This window comes from Pagrus pagrus, assembly GCF_965226575.1.
Source record: "Pagrus pagrus genome assembly, chromosome: 18".
Classification (NCBI taxonomy): domain Eukaryota; kingdom Metazoa; phylum Chordata; class Actinopteri; order Spariformes; family Sparidae; genus Pagrus; species Pagrus pagrus.
Window position 1 is genome coordinate 512,712 of NC_140202.1, and position 17,301 is coordinate 530,012.

The 17,301-nt window shown below is 40.4% G+C and overlaps 1 protein-coding gene across 1 annotated transcript in view; it reads right to left on the reverse strand.

The window, feature by feature from the left end:
• rin3 (Ras and Rab interactor 3) overlaps positions 1-17,301 on the reverse strand; it is a 57,157-nt gene that overhangs the window by 9,127 nt on the left and 30,729 nt on the right. Inside the window, exons 3-13 of the mRNA XM_084382081.1 lie at positions 16,588-16,699; positions 15,896-15,968; positions 15,473-15,564; positions 13,599-14,676; positions 11,696-11,876; positions 6,712-6,883; positions 5,779-5,900; positions 5,477-5,663; positions 1,208-1,339; positions 930-1,096; positions 493-607 (exon numbers count right to left, since the gene is read on the reverse strand). Of these exons, the coding sequence (XP_084238207.1) occupies positions 493-607; positions 930-1,096; positions 1,208-1,339; positions 5,477-5,663; positions 5,779-5,900; positions 6,712-6,883; positions 11,696-11,876; positions 13,599-14,676; positions 15,473-15,564; positions 15,896-15,968; positions 16,588-16,699 (2,431 nt within the window). The remainder of the gene's footprint in view (positions 1-492; positions 608-929; positions 1,097-1,207; positions 1,340-5,476; positions 5,664-5,778; positions 5,901-6,711; positions 6,884-11,695; positions 11,877-13,598; positions 14,677-15,472; positions 15,565-15,895; positions 15,969-16,587; positions 16,700-17,301) is intronic.

Genomic DNA, 17,301 nt, shown 5'->3' on the forward strand with positions numbered 1-17,301 from the left:
TTCTTCAAAGAATGTGTTTTACAAAAGAATGATTTTTTGCTTATTTGTCAACAACCCATTTAAGTGTGCCTGTTTGGTGTGTTTTTGTTTTAGAAAGGCACCATACATTTCAAATGTAAACCTAATTTTACTTTGTGTTACGATAATTAGTTTTCGGTGGTCCCATTGATATAAAATAATTTCTTTTGGTCATGGAAATTCAGTAAAAGGTTTTGGAGAAGTCATGGAGAAGTCATGGAAAATCATTGGTGAAAAAGTGTAAGAACCCTGATATATACTGTGTGTGTGTGTGTGTGTATGTGTGTGTGTGTGTGTGTATACATGTATGTATGTGTGTATATATATATATATATATATATATATATATATATATATATATATATATATATAGGCCTATATATATATATAAAATACTATCATAATTGCGCTGATTAAACAAATTAAAGCATAGAAACCCAGTGCTGACAGGACATGCAACAGTATCTCATTTACCTTGTTCAAAACGTGTAGCACACTGTTCAGCTAGCTGCTGGATTGTCGTGGTGGGGAGGACACCCAGAGTTTTTGGGTTGGTTCCAATCTCAGGACAACACACTGTTAGAAAGTCCTATACAACACGCATATACAAAAAAGTTTCACAAAGATAACTGGATGCTTGTGGTTTTCTATTTTTAGTTCTCTTTTTCCATATTCAAGCTCTACATGTTGTACATATATCAGTATGTCCTCATTTGTAAATATTTGTTAATGAATATTGCCTTTTAATCATATATTAATCATACATAGTGCGTACTAAAAGTGGCACTGAATACAAATCAATGTTTCTTTCATCATGTGAATCACTGAGCTTTCCAGATCACAGTGTTGATAACGCTCTCTCTCTCTGTGTGTGTGTGTGTGTGTGTGTATGTGTGTGTGTGTGTGTGTACCCGCACAGATCCTTGGGCCATACGCTCCTGGTTGAGCGTGCGTCGTCTCTCCCAGCGGTGGATGGAGTCCTGAACCTCTCTGCTAAGCTGCCGTGTTGCTGACCTCTGCTGGTCAAAAGTCTTAATGTGCTCCAGAGCACCGTAGGTGGTGGTCAGATAGTAGGAACCTATACACACACAAAGGATGATCAAAAATGTTATATACATAAAGATGCGTCAACAAAGACAACTGTTTATGTTGATGTTATTTACTGGGTTAAAACTGCATCAGTGCGTACCTTCTCCTAGTGCTAATGAGGGGTCCATCAACTCCATCATGTACTCAACATCCAGCTGCAGGTTGGACAGATTGGATCTAGCCAGAACGTACATCATTACAGGCAGGAAGTCATCAGCACCATGGGCCCGCCCTACACACACACACACACACACACACACGTATGTATATATATATATATATATATATATATATATATATATATATATATTTAAATAGCTTGTTGTCTGGCAGACAGACCTGAGGAAGCATGAATTCAGGCTTTTTAAAAGACGGCATTATGATGTTGTTAGTTTGGCGTCCTTCTGATCCATTTATTGCGGTCAGATCACAGAGAAATCTCTTCATTTTGGGTTCATACTGATGTGGTTCGTGGTTATTTTTATTTATTTATTTGCATTAGACGCAATTAAAAATGTATAATCCCACGATCAAACTCACGTGAGTAAAGCGACGCAAATATTTTCTTCATGTTTGGTCTAAACATGGCATAATGGCGTTAATTTTTGACGCACGAATAAGGCACACTCCTCGAGTCTCAAATACCACTTTCTGGCCCAGCATACAGCTGATGCAGAGAGCCCTGCTCCCCCTCGCCAAAGGCAGACCACGCAGGATAGTTTCCAACGGAGATGCCTGAACAACTCGACATGCGGCAAACTATTAACAGCAATAGCTAAATGGGTGGCTACAGATTGCAGACCGATTAATATTGTTTAGTTAACCTTTACAAGTAACGTTGGACACTACATTGTGTTAATATTACTACGGAATGATACATTCAGGTCAATATGCCCATCTGTTGTTGCTTGTTGGGCCTAAGTTTGCCATGTTATTCTTTCAGCATAATTTTTGAGCATGCAGCACCTTTGATGTTATTCTACAGAATATTCTGGACAGTATTTGTAATTGTTTGGGATTATTGCAATAATAATAAACATACATTTACATAAAGCAATCATCCACTTGTCCACTTGAAGCTTGAAAAATATCCCTTTAAGGTACATTTAGAACAGACAAAAAGACACTACCAGTTACTACGTTACTGTTGTTTGGTCCTGTATTGTTGCTTTGTGGGACATTTCTCTTTATTTTGTTGAGTGAAGGACATGTTTAGTTATCAGACTGTCAGATCGACACAGCCCTGCTCCGTGCCACTGGCTTATTAATTCACACTGGTTCTGTTCGCCAATACTGCGCCTCTGATACTACCTCCGGAGGGGCATCAGAGGTGCTGCGAAATTTCACCCCTCGCCGCATCTGAGACTTTCACACAGAGGCGGATGTGGAGAATTGGCGCAGGATCCCCGCATGCAAACGGCAGTGTGAATGGGGCTAGTGGTTTTAATGTTGTGGCTGATCGGTGTATACAGATACAGCCACTCTGAGAATTTGATTTGAAAATGTATTATGTACTTCTACATATATAATTTAATAATATTGTTACATTACACAATATTTCTGGACTACATTATTTAAGAAACATTTTAATAAAGTGATTGTGGGGTGGGCGGAGCCGAGGGTGCTATGTAGTAGACGTTTTTGGCAATAGCTCCAGAAACTTCAAATTGAAACCTCTTTTTTCACACTTTTTTGTTTACTTATCAAACCCACTGACTTGAAATTTGTTCAAAAAGAACAGGGGGAAGAAAAAGGGCATTCCCACCTCTTCAGAAGGTGGCGACGATAGTCCTAGCCACGAGGAGATTAGTGAGGATAATGCTGCTAGCACTACAACACAAGACGTGCTAGTTGCCATCAGTACCCTAAGCGACAATGTGGACAAGCGATTTACAGTTAAACACCACAATCACCAGTCTGAAAGCTGACGTGTCGGATATCAACGCCAGAGTGACCACTACGGAGGAAGCTGCTGTCTCTCACGAGAAACGTATTGAGGATTTAGAAAGGCTATGCACTAGCCTAGCTTCCCAGTCCAAGCAACAACAAGCTAAGCTAAGTGCCATAGCAGACCGCACTCGTCGACAAAACATACGCATTGTGGGCATCAAAGAGAAAGCTTAAAATGGCAAACTGACTGATTTTGTGTCAACATTGCTTCCCACTCTTTTAGGTGGGGAGCATTTCAGTATGCCTATTCAAATTGACAGTGCATTTCGGAGCACAAAACTCACGACGGACCATAAGCCTTGACCCATCACAGTGAGATTCCCCCACTTGGCAGTTAAATAACTTGTGCTGAAGCTAGCTAGAGAGAGTTCCAGGCTACGATATGACAACTCTCCAGTGTTCATCTACCCAGATCTGTCAGCTGACATCCTTCAAAGGCGTCAACAATGTACTGCCATCAAGGAGAAGTGCAAGGCAAGGAGAGGAGGGTATGGATTTCGTCACCCAGCTAAGTTTATCGTCACAGTTGGAGACTGCACTGAGACTTTTGATTCTCCTGGGGCAAATCCAGTAAATTTCTAACAGAGAGAGAGTCTGACTGGGAGCGGGAGATAAATGCGGCAGAACATGACACTGATTGACAATAATGAGCAAGCCTGCCGTCATACGGTAATGTTTAATGGTCTCCTTACTTAGTTGTGCATGGGTTTGATTAACTGATAAGCCTGCTACTGTGGTAGTCAAGGGCTTTTTTCTTGTTTAATGAGCGTCACTGCTACTTAAAATGTGAGGTTTCTTTTGAATTGACTAAACATATGCTACCAGAAGTGGCTGTAGTTCAGTGGGCAGAGCAGGTCGCTGGTTCGAACCCCAGCTCCCCTGGGCGGAACCGAGCTACATGCCGAAGCATCCTTGAGCAAGATGCTGAACCCCAAAATTGCTCCTGACGTGCAGTTGGCACCTTGTGTGGCCACCTCTGCCGTCAGAAAGGGCCCTGCGACGAAGTGGCGCCTCGTCCAGGGATATACCCTGGCCTTCGCCCATATGAAGACTGGAATTGGCTCCAGTAACCTCGCAACCCCCCGAAAGGGGGGGATAAAGCGGCAACATCCTCGCGACCCTCACGGAAAAGCGGACAAGAAAATGAGATGAGATGAGATGAGCGTCACTGCTACTTAAAACGTGAGGTTTCTTTTGAATTGACTCAACATATGCTACCAGAAGTTTACTGGATCTGCTACATGATAGTACGTGAGTTCGCAATTTCTTTCGTTGCTAACGCTAACCTTGAGAAGATGGAGTTTGATAGGGGAGGGGGGTATGGGGAGGGGGAGTGCGAACGAGAATGTTCCTTTCTCATATTAGAAGCGTTTTTGTTCTGTTTTTCCTTTATTTTCTATCCACCTTATTCCTAGCCCCCATGATGCCTTGCGTGAATTATGGGCGTGACTTCCGGTCGCGTTAGTTTACATGGTAACGTTAGACGCTAATCTGGTTTTCATGAGGGTTAGAGAGGTAAAACATGTGGGAACACCAGCTGTCAGAGCTTAAACGAGACAACATTACGAAAAAAATGATTCTGCATATGTGGAAAAGTGACTCTGCACCAAGTTATGAAATGTGGCTAAGGGAAATGGGGAATGTACTAAGCCTTGAAAGATCAGATATCACAACAATGATACATTAAAATACTATGATAAGATCTGGGACCCTCTAGTGCTGTACATAAAGGGCCGAATCTGACTAACTCCTAATGCTGCACACTCTTGTAAACCTTGATAAATGTTTTCTTTTGGATTTTTTTTTTTTTTTACACCATGATGACTGTTTTGTCAACATGTGCTATGTTCAGTCCATAACTAAAATAAAAAATATATCAAAAACATAAAAAAATAAATAAAGTGATTGTTTTATACATTCGTAATAAGTTCTAAAATGACATGTCCATATTGCAATGAACTTTGGGTAATTCAATTAGTGAAGTACACAACCTAAACTGAGCCTGAATGTCTGGACATTTGGATGCAGCACAAGTACAATGAGGCCAGGAACAGCATTGGCCTGTGAGTGACATTGGCATAGTGGCCATTGGCCCCAAAAGTCTATTTCTCATAGTAATCATTATAAAAGAAACTGATGTTGAACAATGATTTCGTTTTTCTGAAATACAGTTAAGTCCAGTATCACCACTAAGTGAACCATAAAGTTCAATAAAAATGAAAGAGCTGCATTATGTTTATAATATCCAGTATCAGTTCTATTAATACACTCATGGAACACAAGCAGGAAACAAGAAACATGACTCCTACTGTAGTCAGGCATGGTGTGTTGACATCCTATTTTACATTTGTGCTAAACAAATAATACAATTAAAACAACATTAGAGGTCAGAGGTTAAAGGATTGTTGTGGGTTCTGACCTGGACTGCTGACAGACATTGAGTCATAGATAATCTTGCAGGCCTTCAGCAGCATCTCAATCTTTTTCTGGGGAGAATATTCCAGATGTAGGTTGTTCAGTTTGATGCTGATCTTCTCCATAGCAGAGGCCTCAGGGACAGCAGTGGTTATACCTAATGCTGTGGTGGTGCTGCCTAAGACAATGGACTGACACACACACACAGCACAGCACAGCATCAGCACCAGCATCACAACTGCTGTTACCACTAGTATGAATACAGTCCTACAATTTTCCTACAAAAGCACTCATGTCCAGTACTACCTGGTTTTGTGCCAGTTGTTTCAGGCTGTTGTCGTTGGTTCGCAGTTTCTCCAGACTCTGGTATATTGGCTCCCTAAGTGGCTTCAGTACACTCTTACACAGAGCAGCTTCTACTATGCTCTCTGCAGGGAAACACAGAAAACACTCAATATGTTTCTAGTTTTCTGTCATGCTAAATGGACAACAAAGGACAACAACCCCACAAACTACACATTTTAAAATGGCCCTGTAGTTGAATCAATACCTCTCTCTACAGTATGGTCTGCACATAACCTCAAACTACTGCAGGGCTGGACTATTTGATTCTATTGGAGTGCACAGGTTAAAGGTCCCATTCTGTAGGAAGAGAGATTTCCTTTAGACGAGCTGCCAGGACTTTTGTAAGGTTGTGATGTCAAAACTATACAGTAGTTGCCCTTAGCAATGCCACCAGCAGAGCTGATTTCTAGTAGACACCCAAACAAAAGTATGGACCTGAAAATGAGCATAATATGGGACCTTTAAAATAAACTGATAAATTCCTCTCTCTCTTATGACATAACATGTTTAAATTATTCATTTTCATAATATGGAAATGAAATAAGGAGATACAATGTAAACTGTATTTTCATCAAGGTTGGAAAACATGTACTAAAATGCTTCTAGAGTCTTTTGAGGTTTTTTTTTTGTTTAAACTAAAATGATTCGGCAGCAGTTTTAGTATTGCACTGTCAAACATTCCTGGGAATAATAAGCGACAGATTTAAAAAAAAAAAAAAATGAAAAGACAATATCAAAGCAGATATATATCCTGAGATTTGGTCCATAGTATGGGCCAAGCTCCAAATATCCTTTTGAAAAACTCCCATACAGCTAGTCCTATTTGACATTTTATGTTTTACTTACTATGTTTTGTTCAAGTTTTTTCAATAGATTTCTTAGTTTTATAGTTACCCAGCTTGTCTTGTGCATACTGATGTTGAGGCTCCAGCATGGCTTGCAGCTCTGTACTCTGCAGCAGGTAACTCTTCAGTTGAGTCACCATCTGTCTGATCTCCTGTAACAGCTCAGTGGAGGACGAGTGGTTTGACATTGTCTCCAAAGTGAATGCACGGTGCTCTTTCACCTAAATAAAAACATGAATGATAAACCTGATTCCTATTGTATTTTAGACTTTTGTTGATTTTGTTATCCTGAAAAATCCAAATACACAGTGCCTATAAAACGTATTCACCTCCTTGGATGTTTTCCTGTTTAATTGCTTTTATAAATGGTCATGGTCAATATAATGAGGCTTTTTTTGACAAAAATTTACAAAAAAACACTTTAATGTCAAAGTTAAAACAAATTTCTACAAAGAAATGTAAATTATTCAAAAATACTGCAAAAGTTGCATACGTATCACCCCTTCTAGTCAGTATTTAGTAGATGCACCTTTGACTGCAATCACAGCACAGCACAGCACGTGTGGATAGGTCTCAAACAGGATTGCACATCTGAACACTGCAATTTTACTCTTACTAATTCTTCTTTGCAAAACTGCTCAAGCTCTGTCAGGTTGCAAGAAGATCTGGCATGAACAGCCCTTTTCAAGAGCAGCCAAAAATTCTCTATTGGATTGAGGTCTGGGCTTTTACTCTACCACTCAAGAACAATTACCTTATTGTCTTAAAACCAGGGGTCTAAAACCCCTCACCCACAGGCCATTTCCATCCCCCTCCCCCTCCACCCGGCCTGCGACCTGATGGCGAAAATATAATGTAATCTAGCTCATGCTATTATTTAAAAAAATTTATAGTTTGTGTCCAATGTGTGGCCATACCACAGATAAGGATATATTTCAGCAGCTGTACAGTGGGATTGAACAGGCTGGTTCGTAGTGGAATAGACTGGTAGGCATTACCACTGATGACAGGCAAAAAAAAAAATGGACTGGTAGCGCTGGTACAAAGAAAGTGAGAGGAGGAAAACGGAGAGCCGGCAGTTGTTCTGCACTGCACTGTACATCAACAGGTACTGTGCAGAGAATGCGTGAAATTTTAACATGTCATGTCTGTTGTCCTGAAACGTATCAGGTCAAGGAGTTTACAGCACCGCCAGTTCAAGGCCTTTTTAGAAGAAATCGAGTTAGCATATGGTGATGTACTTTACTGAGGTGCACTGGCTCAGCAGGGGAACTGTCTTGAAGAGGAGCTCAACATCCTTAACCTGAAGCTGCAGGGCCCTGGTCAGCTCATCACAGAGGCTTATGAAAGTGTGAAAGCCTTCTCTACAAAACTGAGATTGTGGAAAACTGTCTGCAAACAACCCTTTGTCATTTCACAGCATGCAGATCTCTTGTGGAAGAGGGCACAGCATTCAGTGGTGATGGATATGCCTCTGCTATTTAAAACCTACAGCAGCAGTTTGATGAGTGTTTTGCTGACTTTAAGGCAAATCATGACACTTTCCAGCTGTTTGCAGAACCCTTCTCAGCTGATGTGGAGAGTGTACCAAATGTGTTGCAGATGGAACTTAATGGCTTGCAGTGCAACAGTGAGGTAAAAACTAAATTCAGAGAGGCACAAGGAAAAGCAGACATGACTGCACAATTTCTTAGAGAACTGCCTCCATTCTTCCAAGAGCTATCCAAAGTGTTGAGTTGGGTAATGTGCCTTTTTAGAAGCACATATAACACATATATGTGTGAGAAACTGTTCTCAACTATGAATTTTAATAAATGCAAGTACAGGTCCTAAGGGTTGAAGCTGTACTAAGGGTTTCAACCGTGACTGTCCAGCAGAGCAAATGATAGATAGATAGATAGATAGATAGATAGATAGATAGATAGATAACTTTATTAATCCCCAAGGGGAAATAAGGTAACCATAGCAGCTGGTACATTCAAGTACAAATACAGTCAAAATACAAGGGCAAATATAGAAACAATAAGAAGCAATAAAGTACTATATACAATATACAAAAAAATAACAAAGTACTGTATACAATATACAAAAAATAATAAAGTAATATATACAATAAAATGCTTAGGTAGTTATAGAATAAAATAAAATACTGAGGTAAATAAAATAAAATGCTGAGGTATGTGAGGTAAATGTGGATAAGCTGTGTGAGCAGAGGCACTGCCAAGTGTCTGGCACGAAATACAGTACAAATCTATTCAGGGATTTCATTTCTTAGTTCAGTGCCAGGTTTAAATATGTTATTAAGATATAAGGAAAAACGATTTGCACTAATTGTTTAAAAACTGTAAAAAATGTTTGGTGTTGCAAAATGTTTGCATTTTTTTGTTGTATGGAGAAAATATGAGCAGAAATGCAAATGTAATAAAGCACAAATGTATTCAGGGATTGCATTTGTAAGTTCAGTGCAAGGTTTATTTTAAATAACTTATTTATATGGACACAACTTTTGCACTAACTGTTAAAAAAATGTATATAAAAAAGGTTTTGCATTTTAGTATTACTCTGTTAATGATAGAAATATCTAGGGCCCGACCGATATGGATTTTTTGGGGCCGATGCCGATACCGATTATTAGGGGGAAAAAAATCCGATAACCGATTAATCGGCCGATTTTTTTTTTTTTTTATAAAGTTTTAACATTTTATTAATTTAAGTAATATATCTACATATTTACTTTTTTTTTTTAACAAATGGCTGCTTTTGAGCCTTTCAGACACTTCTACAAAGAATTAAAGGCAGAAAAATAATTTCAAATCCTTTTTATTGCTGAGTCAAGCAGCGTATTAACATGACAACCATCCAACATTAGGCCTACAACAAGGCACCATTAGCTACTGCTCTTCACGCCGACAGGAAGACCGACTGATCATCTCAGTAATATACCACGGATTTATCATGAATCAAACTCGGACCAGAAAAGCATTTTCAACTACTGGCCTACTCGCCCCCCCTCCCTCCCTCCCCTCCGCCGGTCGGTGCCTCCCCGTCTTAACTCACATTACTCATTTTGCTCCGGTCTTATCTGGAGACATGCAGCTGCCTCAGTGAGAGAAGTAGCTAGTCGCTTACGTTATGTGTACTGTTATGTTTATTCTACCGTTACTGGCACGGCTAATATGTGTAGCAAGGCTAATAGCAGATGGCTAATTCTAACTTTAGCTTGCATATTACATAGTGCTTAAACGTTAACTCGGCGTGATCGAGACCAACACAGCGGGGAACATCGTGAAGTGGGTTGCATTGAAACTTGTTGACTTATTGTTTATTTCACAAACTTGTTTATTTACCGTTGAGGCGGACCGCTCTCCTCCGTGCGTCCCTCCGCTGCCTGCTCCAGCGGAGTCTGTCATGAGGTCGGTGCGCCCTCTACAGGATAAATAGCCTAATGTCGGGGATCTTTTCAAATGGGGGAACATTTTTAAAGTAAAACCAAGTCTTATTCCCTGCATTTTATTTCTGAAAATATCGGCGACAATCGGCGAGTTTTGGCCGATTACCGATTAGTCTCAAACGGGCTATAATCGGCCGATTTAATCGGCTTGCCGATAAATCGGTCGGGCCCTAGAAATAACACTACATTTTCAGAAATATTGCACTTTCTTGTACTACCGGAATGCTGAGTGCCCTTCTATGAGATAACAATACCAGCACTGGCCTTCAGCTCATTTGAATTTGAGACCCCTGCTTTAAACAATTTCTGTGTAGCTTTCACTGTATGCTACAGGTCATTTTCTTGCTGGAAAAAACATCTTCTCCCAAGTCATAGTTCTCTTGCAGACTGAATCAGGTTGTTCTCCAGGATTTCCCTATATTTTGCTGCATTAATTTTACCCTCTACCTTTACAAGCCTTCCAGGGCCTACTGCTGAGAAGCATCCCCATAGCATGATGCTGCCACCACCATGCTTCATGGTGGGGATGGTGTGTTTGTGATGTGCCGTGTGTGGTATCACCAAACATAGTGTCTACTCTGATGGCCAGAAAGCTCCATTTCAGTCTCATCAGACCAAAGAACCTTCTTCCAGTTGACCTCGGAGTATGAGCTTTCTTCAACAGTGGCTTTCTCTTTGCCACTCTCCCATAAAGCTATGACCGGTGAAGAACCCGAGCAACAGTTGTTGTATGCAGAGTCTCTCCCATCTCAGCTGCTTAAGCTTTTAAGTCCTTCAGAGTAGTCATAGGTGTCTTGGTGGCCTCCATAACTAGTCTCCTTCTTGCACTGTCACTCAGTTAGTGAGGATGGCCCGCTTTAGATTTACACATGCCATATTCCTTCAATTTCTCAATGATGGATTTAACTGAACTCCGGGGGATGTTCGGTGACTTGGGAATGTTTTTGTATACATCCCCTGACTTACACTTATCAATAACCTTTTCTCAGAGCTGCTTGGAGTGTTCTTTTGTCTTCATGCTGTAATTGTAGCCAGGAATACTGATTAACCAGTGAGTGGACCTTCCAGACACAAGTGTCTTTATACTATAATCACTTGAGACACATTCACTGCACTTAGGCGATCTCCATTTCACTAATTGTGAGACTACTAGCACCAATTGGCTGGTCCTCTGTTGTATTAGGACAGTCACTTTAAAGAGGGTGAATATTTATACAATCACTTATTTTACATGATATATTTTTAATTAATTAAAATTCCTTTGTAGGAATCTGTTTTCGGGCACTGGGCACAGGCAACGAACCCCAAAAACTTCCAAAAAAATAAAAAATTATAAAATTTCTTTAGATTATGTTTATTTAGTCTATTTTAAGACATAAAAACACTACAAACATTTTTTTTCTAACTCGCATCATAATGCGTACCATAGAGGGTTAACATAAAGAGTTATTTTTTTGGTAAAAAAGCCAAATTATATTGACTATGATTTCATTTATAAAAGGGCAAACAATTAAAGGGGGTGAATACTTTTCTTAGGCAATGTATCAGGTGATTTTTGATCTTTCTCCGTGGGTATACTCACCAGGTTACCAAAGTAGCTCAGAGGGTCCCTGGCAAGCTCTACGATGCGCTGTGTCAGGCGGCGTTCATGGCTGATGAGACCGGTGAGGACCGTGGACAGGCGATAGCGGGCTCGGTCCAACATGACGGTGGTGGGGGTTCTCCTTACTGGTGCCTTGGGGCTGCGGCTCTCTGCAGGGCGACTGGAAGGAAATAAAAAGTAGTTTTTTTTCTTCATCTCTTATACATCATTGACAAGTAATACTCTCCACTGCAGTGTCTGATTCACTGTGACACATAAAGCCTTTAGAAACCAAATATAGAAACTTTCAGTAAAGTATGACTCATGACTTTGAACCATTTGACCAACATTCTGGTACCAATTGATTATGAGGTCCAGTCTTCTTCTCGGAGAACTTCTGTGCAGTGGTGATCTGAATGAAAAGCTCAAAAATGTTTGATGATTTGAAATATTTACAAAGTTCTTTTCTATGATATTAAAAAACTACAAGCAACACAATTTTTTCACGAGACAACTGCACTGATAGTTGAACCTTTTGACATTTCATGGTAGTTTTACACCTTTAACAACTACAAGTTTGGTCTATACGTTTGTTGTGCTTTTGGTAAAAAGGTTGACAGTTTATGCACACTGGTTTAATTCAACACAATTTGTTTGTTGATGAGGGCCTCACAATTCATGATATGGATTTTCTTGAAAAAAAAAAAAAGTTAAAACTTATATTAAATTCATGTGACCTTGTAAAATCCTATAACTGTACTCCAAATACTTTTAAAGTCATGACTTCTTTAAGTTTGGCCACCTGAGCTAAATTTTAGCATTTTAGTGATTCTGTGTAAGTGTATTCTAAACTTCATCGATCACTTATTTTTGACTGGATTGGGTTAAAATTTGTCCTGAACATCCAAGAGACACTAAAGAAACAACATTCAATCATTCAAATAGTTGTTCCTGAAATGTTACAGTAATAAAATTAATGAAGTCGTTTTTTACCAGAACAAGAACAAAATCTGTTATTTTTCAAAAATTCACATCTCCACTAGTTTTCAGTGTCTTCCAGCCAAATTTTGATTCTGTGTAGTGTTAATGTAGTCCCATCATAAGTTATTTGGTTCTGAAAAAAAAAGAGTGCCATAGATCTTGTTAAATATAGCTTCAGAGCTGCTTTTTGGGTTATTTTGACTGTAGATTTTCCCCAAGAAGGATTATTTTATTTTTACGCTTGGAGGGGGTGGATTTGTCAGCATATCGATAAAAGGAAAATGCGACTTATTGTTATGGAAACAGGTTTTGCGAATAAACCATGACTAACCCGGATGTGACGTTGTGTTACGACATCCCAAAAGTCCTTCACCCGGCGACGCTCCCAAACAAATGGAGAACGACGCGGTCTCCCTCCAGCAAACTCTGACAGCACTCGTAACATTAAAAATCTTCTTTTCCTTCTCCTGCAGGAGGGTTTTGTAGGCTGTGAACACTGACAAAAGTGTAGCTAATGTTCTCCTAAGAGCCGACAGGTTCACCAGTAAATTGTCCATGATGTTGAATGTCAGCTGTCAGCTGAGTGTCAACTGTTGTCATGGATACATTCACGCTTTCTTATGATGTAATCTCACGGCGCACTCCTCCTCTCCCAATAATCGCAAAACAATAACGAATGGAAACGGCCGTAAATTTGCATTTGCTTTTTGCGCATTTTCACAAAATCCACTCTTAAATTTGATACATTTGGATGGAAACCCAGTTAGAGACAGATCTTTGGTTAAGCTTTGTACTACATTGGGTAGGAAATGTGATTGGACAGCTTGACAGCCATAGCAACATTATCTCAGAGAGATGGGACTTAGCAAACAGTCAACTGAACCAGCAAGTTGCATCTCTACACCTGCCAACGCAGACCTACTTTTGGTTTTGCTCCTGGTCCTGGTTCAGCTCTCCTTCTTCCTCTGTGCTGCTGGTAGAGCAGGAGTCGGGGTCTGTTCCAATCACAGTGCCCCCCTGTGGTGAGTACAGTGACACATCTGGCCGCTGCATTGGGTGGGGAGGTGGTACTCTCATCCCAGCACACTTATTGGCTAATTCTCCGCCAGCCTGGTTGGGGCACAAAGGTGTGTCTGTAGAACATGGTTTCCTCCTTGGTGGAGGAACTGGACGGGACGGTTTCTTCACTAATGGTGGACACTGGGGGCTGGACTTTTGTTTGTCATCCTCTTTATCCATTTTCATCTCTTTTTCCTGCTTTTCATCCTCATTCTCTCTCTTTTCTCTGTAGTTTTTAACCTCCTCTTGATGTTGTCTACTGTTCTCTTGTTCACCCCCCTCACTCAGCAGACCTGATTTACTTCCTGTTTTCTCCTCTCCTCTCTCTCCTCTCCCCTCTTGCTCAGTTTTCTTTGCAGGATTTTGTCCCTTCTCTCTCTCCCTCCCCTCTCCCACATCTCGGTTGGTGCTTTTCCTGGAGGAGGTGCCACGGAGAGGAGCAGGAGGCAAAGGGGGAGTGGCTCTGCTCTGCAGGGGGACAGGAGGCCTTGAAGGAGGAGGTGATGTTGTCATTGACTTCCTCTCTTCTCTCTCTCCTACTCCTCCCCTTGCTTCCTCTTTTCTCTTGGCTGCTGTAGTTACAGAAGATGAAGTGTGAGGCGAGGGTGGAGATGAGAATAGAAGGCCCACCCCAGACAATGGCCCCATGCTGGGGGGTCGAGGTGGGGGGCGCTTGTATTTAATTTCCTGGTTGGACGTGGTTTTATTCAGACCTTTGACTTCTGGGCTGACTTTCTGTGGAGTGTCTCCGTTCTGCTGGGAGGAGGTGGTGTTTTGATTGGTTATGATATTAGGTTTGGAGATGAAAGAGAGGTTCAGGTCTGTGTTGGAGCTTTCATCCACAATCACTGGGTTCACATACAAGTAGAATCTGCTATGGTTCTGATCCAAAACCAGGTCCTGATTCTTTTCTTGCTGGTTCAGATCTGATATCCAGAAATCTGCAACACATGCAGTCTTTGTGTTAAAGAAGTTTATTTTTACTCATCAGATATCAATCACTTACTTATAATATATATATATTGTTTGACATAATATTGATAATGTTTTGTAATTTTGGTTTGCCCTGTATTAGTCTGCCTCACATAATTTTATGAAAACATTCTTTGACTGTTCAACTGAGCTTAATGGTTCATTACTGACCTTGGAATATCTGTTATGCTTTTAGCATAAGGTCAGACTTTATAATAACTGTTGGCCCTCATCTGCTGATAAAGTTTTATGCAAAAATGACTGGGCACAGCTTATTTAACAGCATAATAAAAAAAAGCATGGTTTAACATTTTCAGAACTATTCTGATAAAACCAACTAATTTTGACCCCCTTTTGTGACGCTCCAAAAAAATTATTCACCGCTTTACAGCCACTCCTTTTTCAATTGTGACCTCAGTGACTTCATGGAGTCTTGCTGTCATTGTGAGGTAGGTAGGTTAACAGTAGAGACTCACGGAATCACTGTACCCTACCAAGAAATAGTACTTTACAAACCCTGAAAAGGCACACTTTTTTGTAAACAAATCAGAGTGTTTATTGGTGAGTGATTAGATGTAATGGTAGGTAGATTTTGTTACCTTTGGACAGAGCTGGGCTAAGTGTTCATATATATTTTCATTTAAAAAATAATGTTAATTAGTGCTGTTGATGCAATTCACTGTATATTCTACCTTTTATAGCAGTTTCCTTTTGTTTGCTAACAATGACCCAACTGCAATGCACCAATGATGTAGATTTCTTTACCTGCACCCATAGCAGAGATGACCTCCAGCTCCTCTCTCTTAGTTGCCGTGGTAATGGCCTTGGGTAACCTCAGTGGAATGGCCAGGTTGTCCCTGATTGTTTGATTAAATTACAAAAAGCCACCATTAAGTGTAAGCAGAGAATTTTGATAATATGACAAAACACAGTCTTTCTGCTATTGTGGCTCGGTCTGTGTGTGTTTGCACACGTTTACGTTTGTGTGTCATTTCCATGGTGTAATGTGTCTATGTGTAGATGCATGTATGTGTGTGTTAATTAGCATATGTCCACACGTGTGGAGGTCCAAAAGTCTTGGTCTACTTTTTTATCAGTATACACATGGTGTTACATTATTTTTTTTTGCATTTTTGTGTATATGTATACATGTTTGTGTCCATGAGTGTATGTAAGTGTGTGTGTTACCTGCTGGCACAGTAAAAGGAGATCAGTTTGAAGATGTCATCAAAAAACAGACAGGAACCGTCTAAGTGAACAACTGAGACAAACAACAAGAAGAATGAATCACTAATTTCTCTGTCATGTTATCTTTACACAGCCATGCACACCTTGCATTTAGTATCTCCACTATCTGAAGCTGTAATAGTAGAGGTAGAAGCCTCCACCTCCAGAGACTTCAACTTTTTAATCGCTGTTTCTCAGCACCACCCGGGCGTTTCTTCCTCTTATCCATTTTCAAGTAGCGGACACGACAGTTTCAAAGACGCTCACTACTAGTACTCACTAACGTTACTAACGGCTCAGCAGCAGCCCGCCCTGCCCACGGCCCGCCCATCGAGGTCCCGCCCCACCCTGGTTCTTGTATTGATTGACAGCACTGTCAAGGCTCTCTGAGCCTGTCAGCCCATGATTGATTGACAATGACAAACAATAGACCAATTATATGTGTCGATGCTGGTAACACACTGCTAGCCCTCTGTAGCCAATCGGCCGGCCCAATTGGAGGGAATTTAGAGAAGGAAAAAAAAACCCAAAAAACATAGCGGACTGGACTGGCCCACATTGGGTCAATGGCCCACCGGGACGATGCCCGGTATGCCAGATGGCCAGTCCACCCCTGGGTAGAGGCAGGAGCTGCACTGGTGTGTAACACGTACATGTATTGTGTTGTTTGACCATCAGGTTGCTTACAAGCGGCGCCCCCTGTTCATCTGGCAGGCGGACTGACAGTGTAATGCCCTTGTCATCTTTGTTGTGAACCAGGAACGCCTGCAAATGTCAACATTAGCAATTAAAACTTTGAGGTCAGAATGGAGAACATATACAGGACAATGAGATTCAAGAAATGCAGTAGGTAACACAAACGACACAAAAGTAAACCCTGTATTTTGCTACAAAAATTTCAGATATACCGTATTTTGTCAAATGTTTATTGAATACAGGTTTAGCCACAGCAAAATAATACACAAGCCTATATTAAAAGTCAGCCAATATGGGTTTTAAAAGTTGATTTTTTATCTACAGCTGCCAATATTTTGTGTCAATACATGGCAACACCTTATTTGACAGATCCTACGGTTTCCTAAAATTTCTTACAAATAAAACGACATGTAACTGTAAATTCATAAGATTCCTGGAAAGGAATCTTATGTTGTTATGTTCAAAGAAGTTGTTAGACAATTTAGGATATACACTTGTTTTCTTTCTTTCTAAGAGTGAGATGAGAGGATTGATATAAATCTCATGTCTGTGCATCAAATACAGAACTACAGTCCAACTGGGAGACAAGTAGTATTTCTGAAATTTGGAGAGAGAAGTCTAGCTGTTTCTCCCTGCTTCCAGTCTTTTTGCTAAGTTGAATGTGTCTTTTG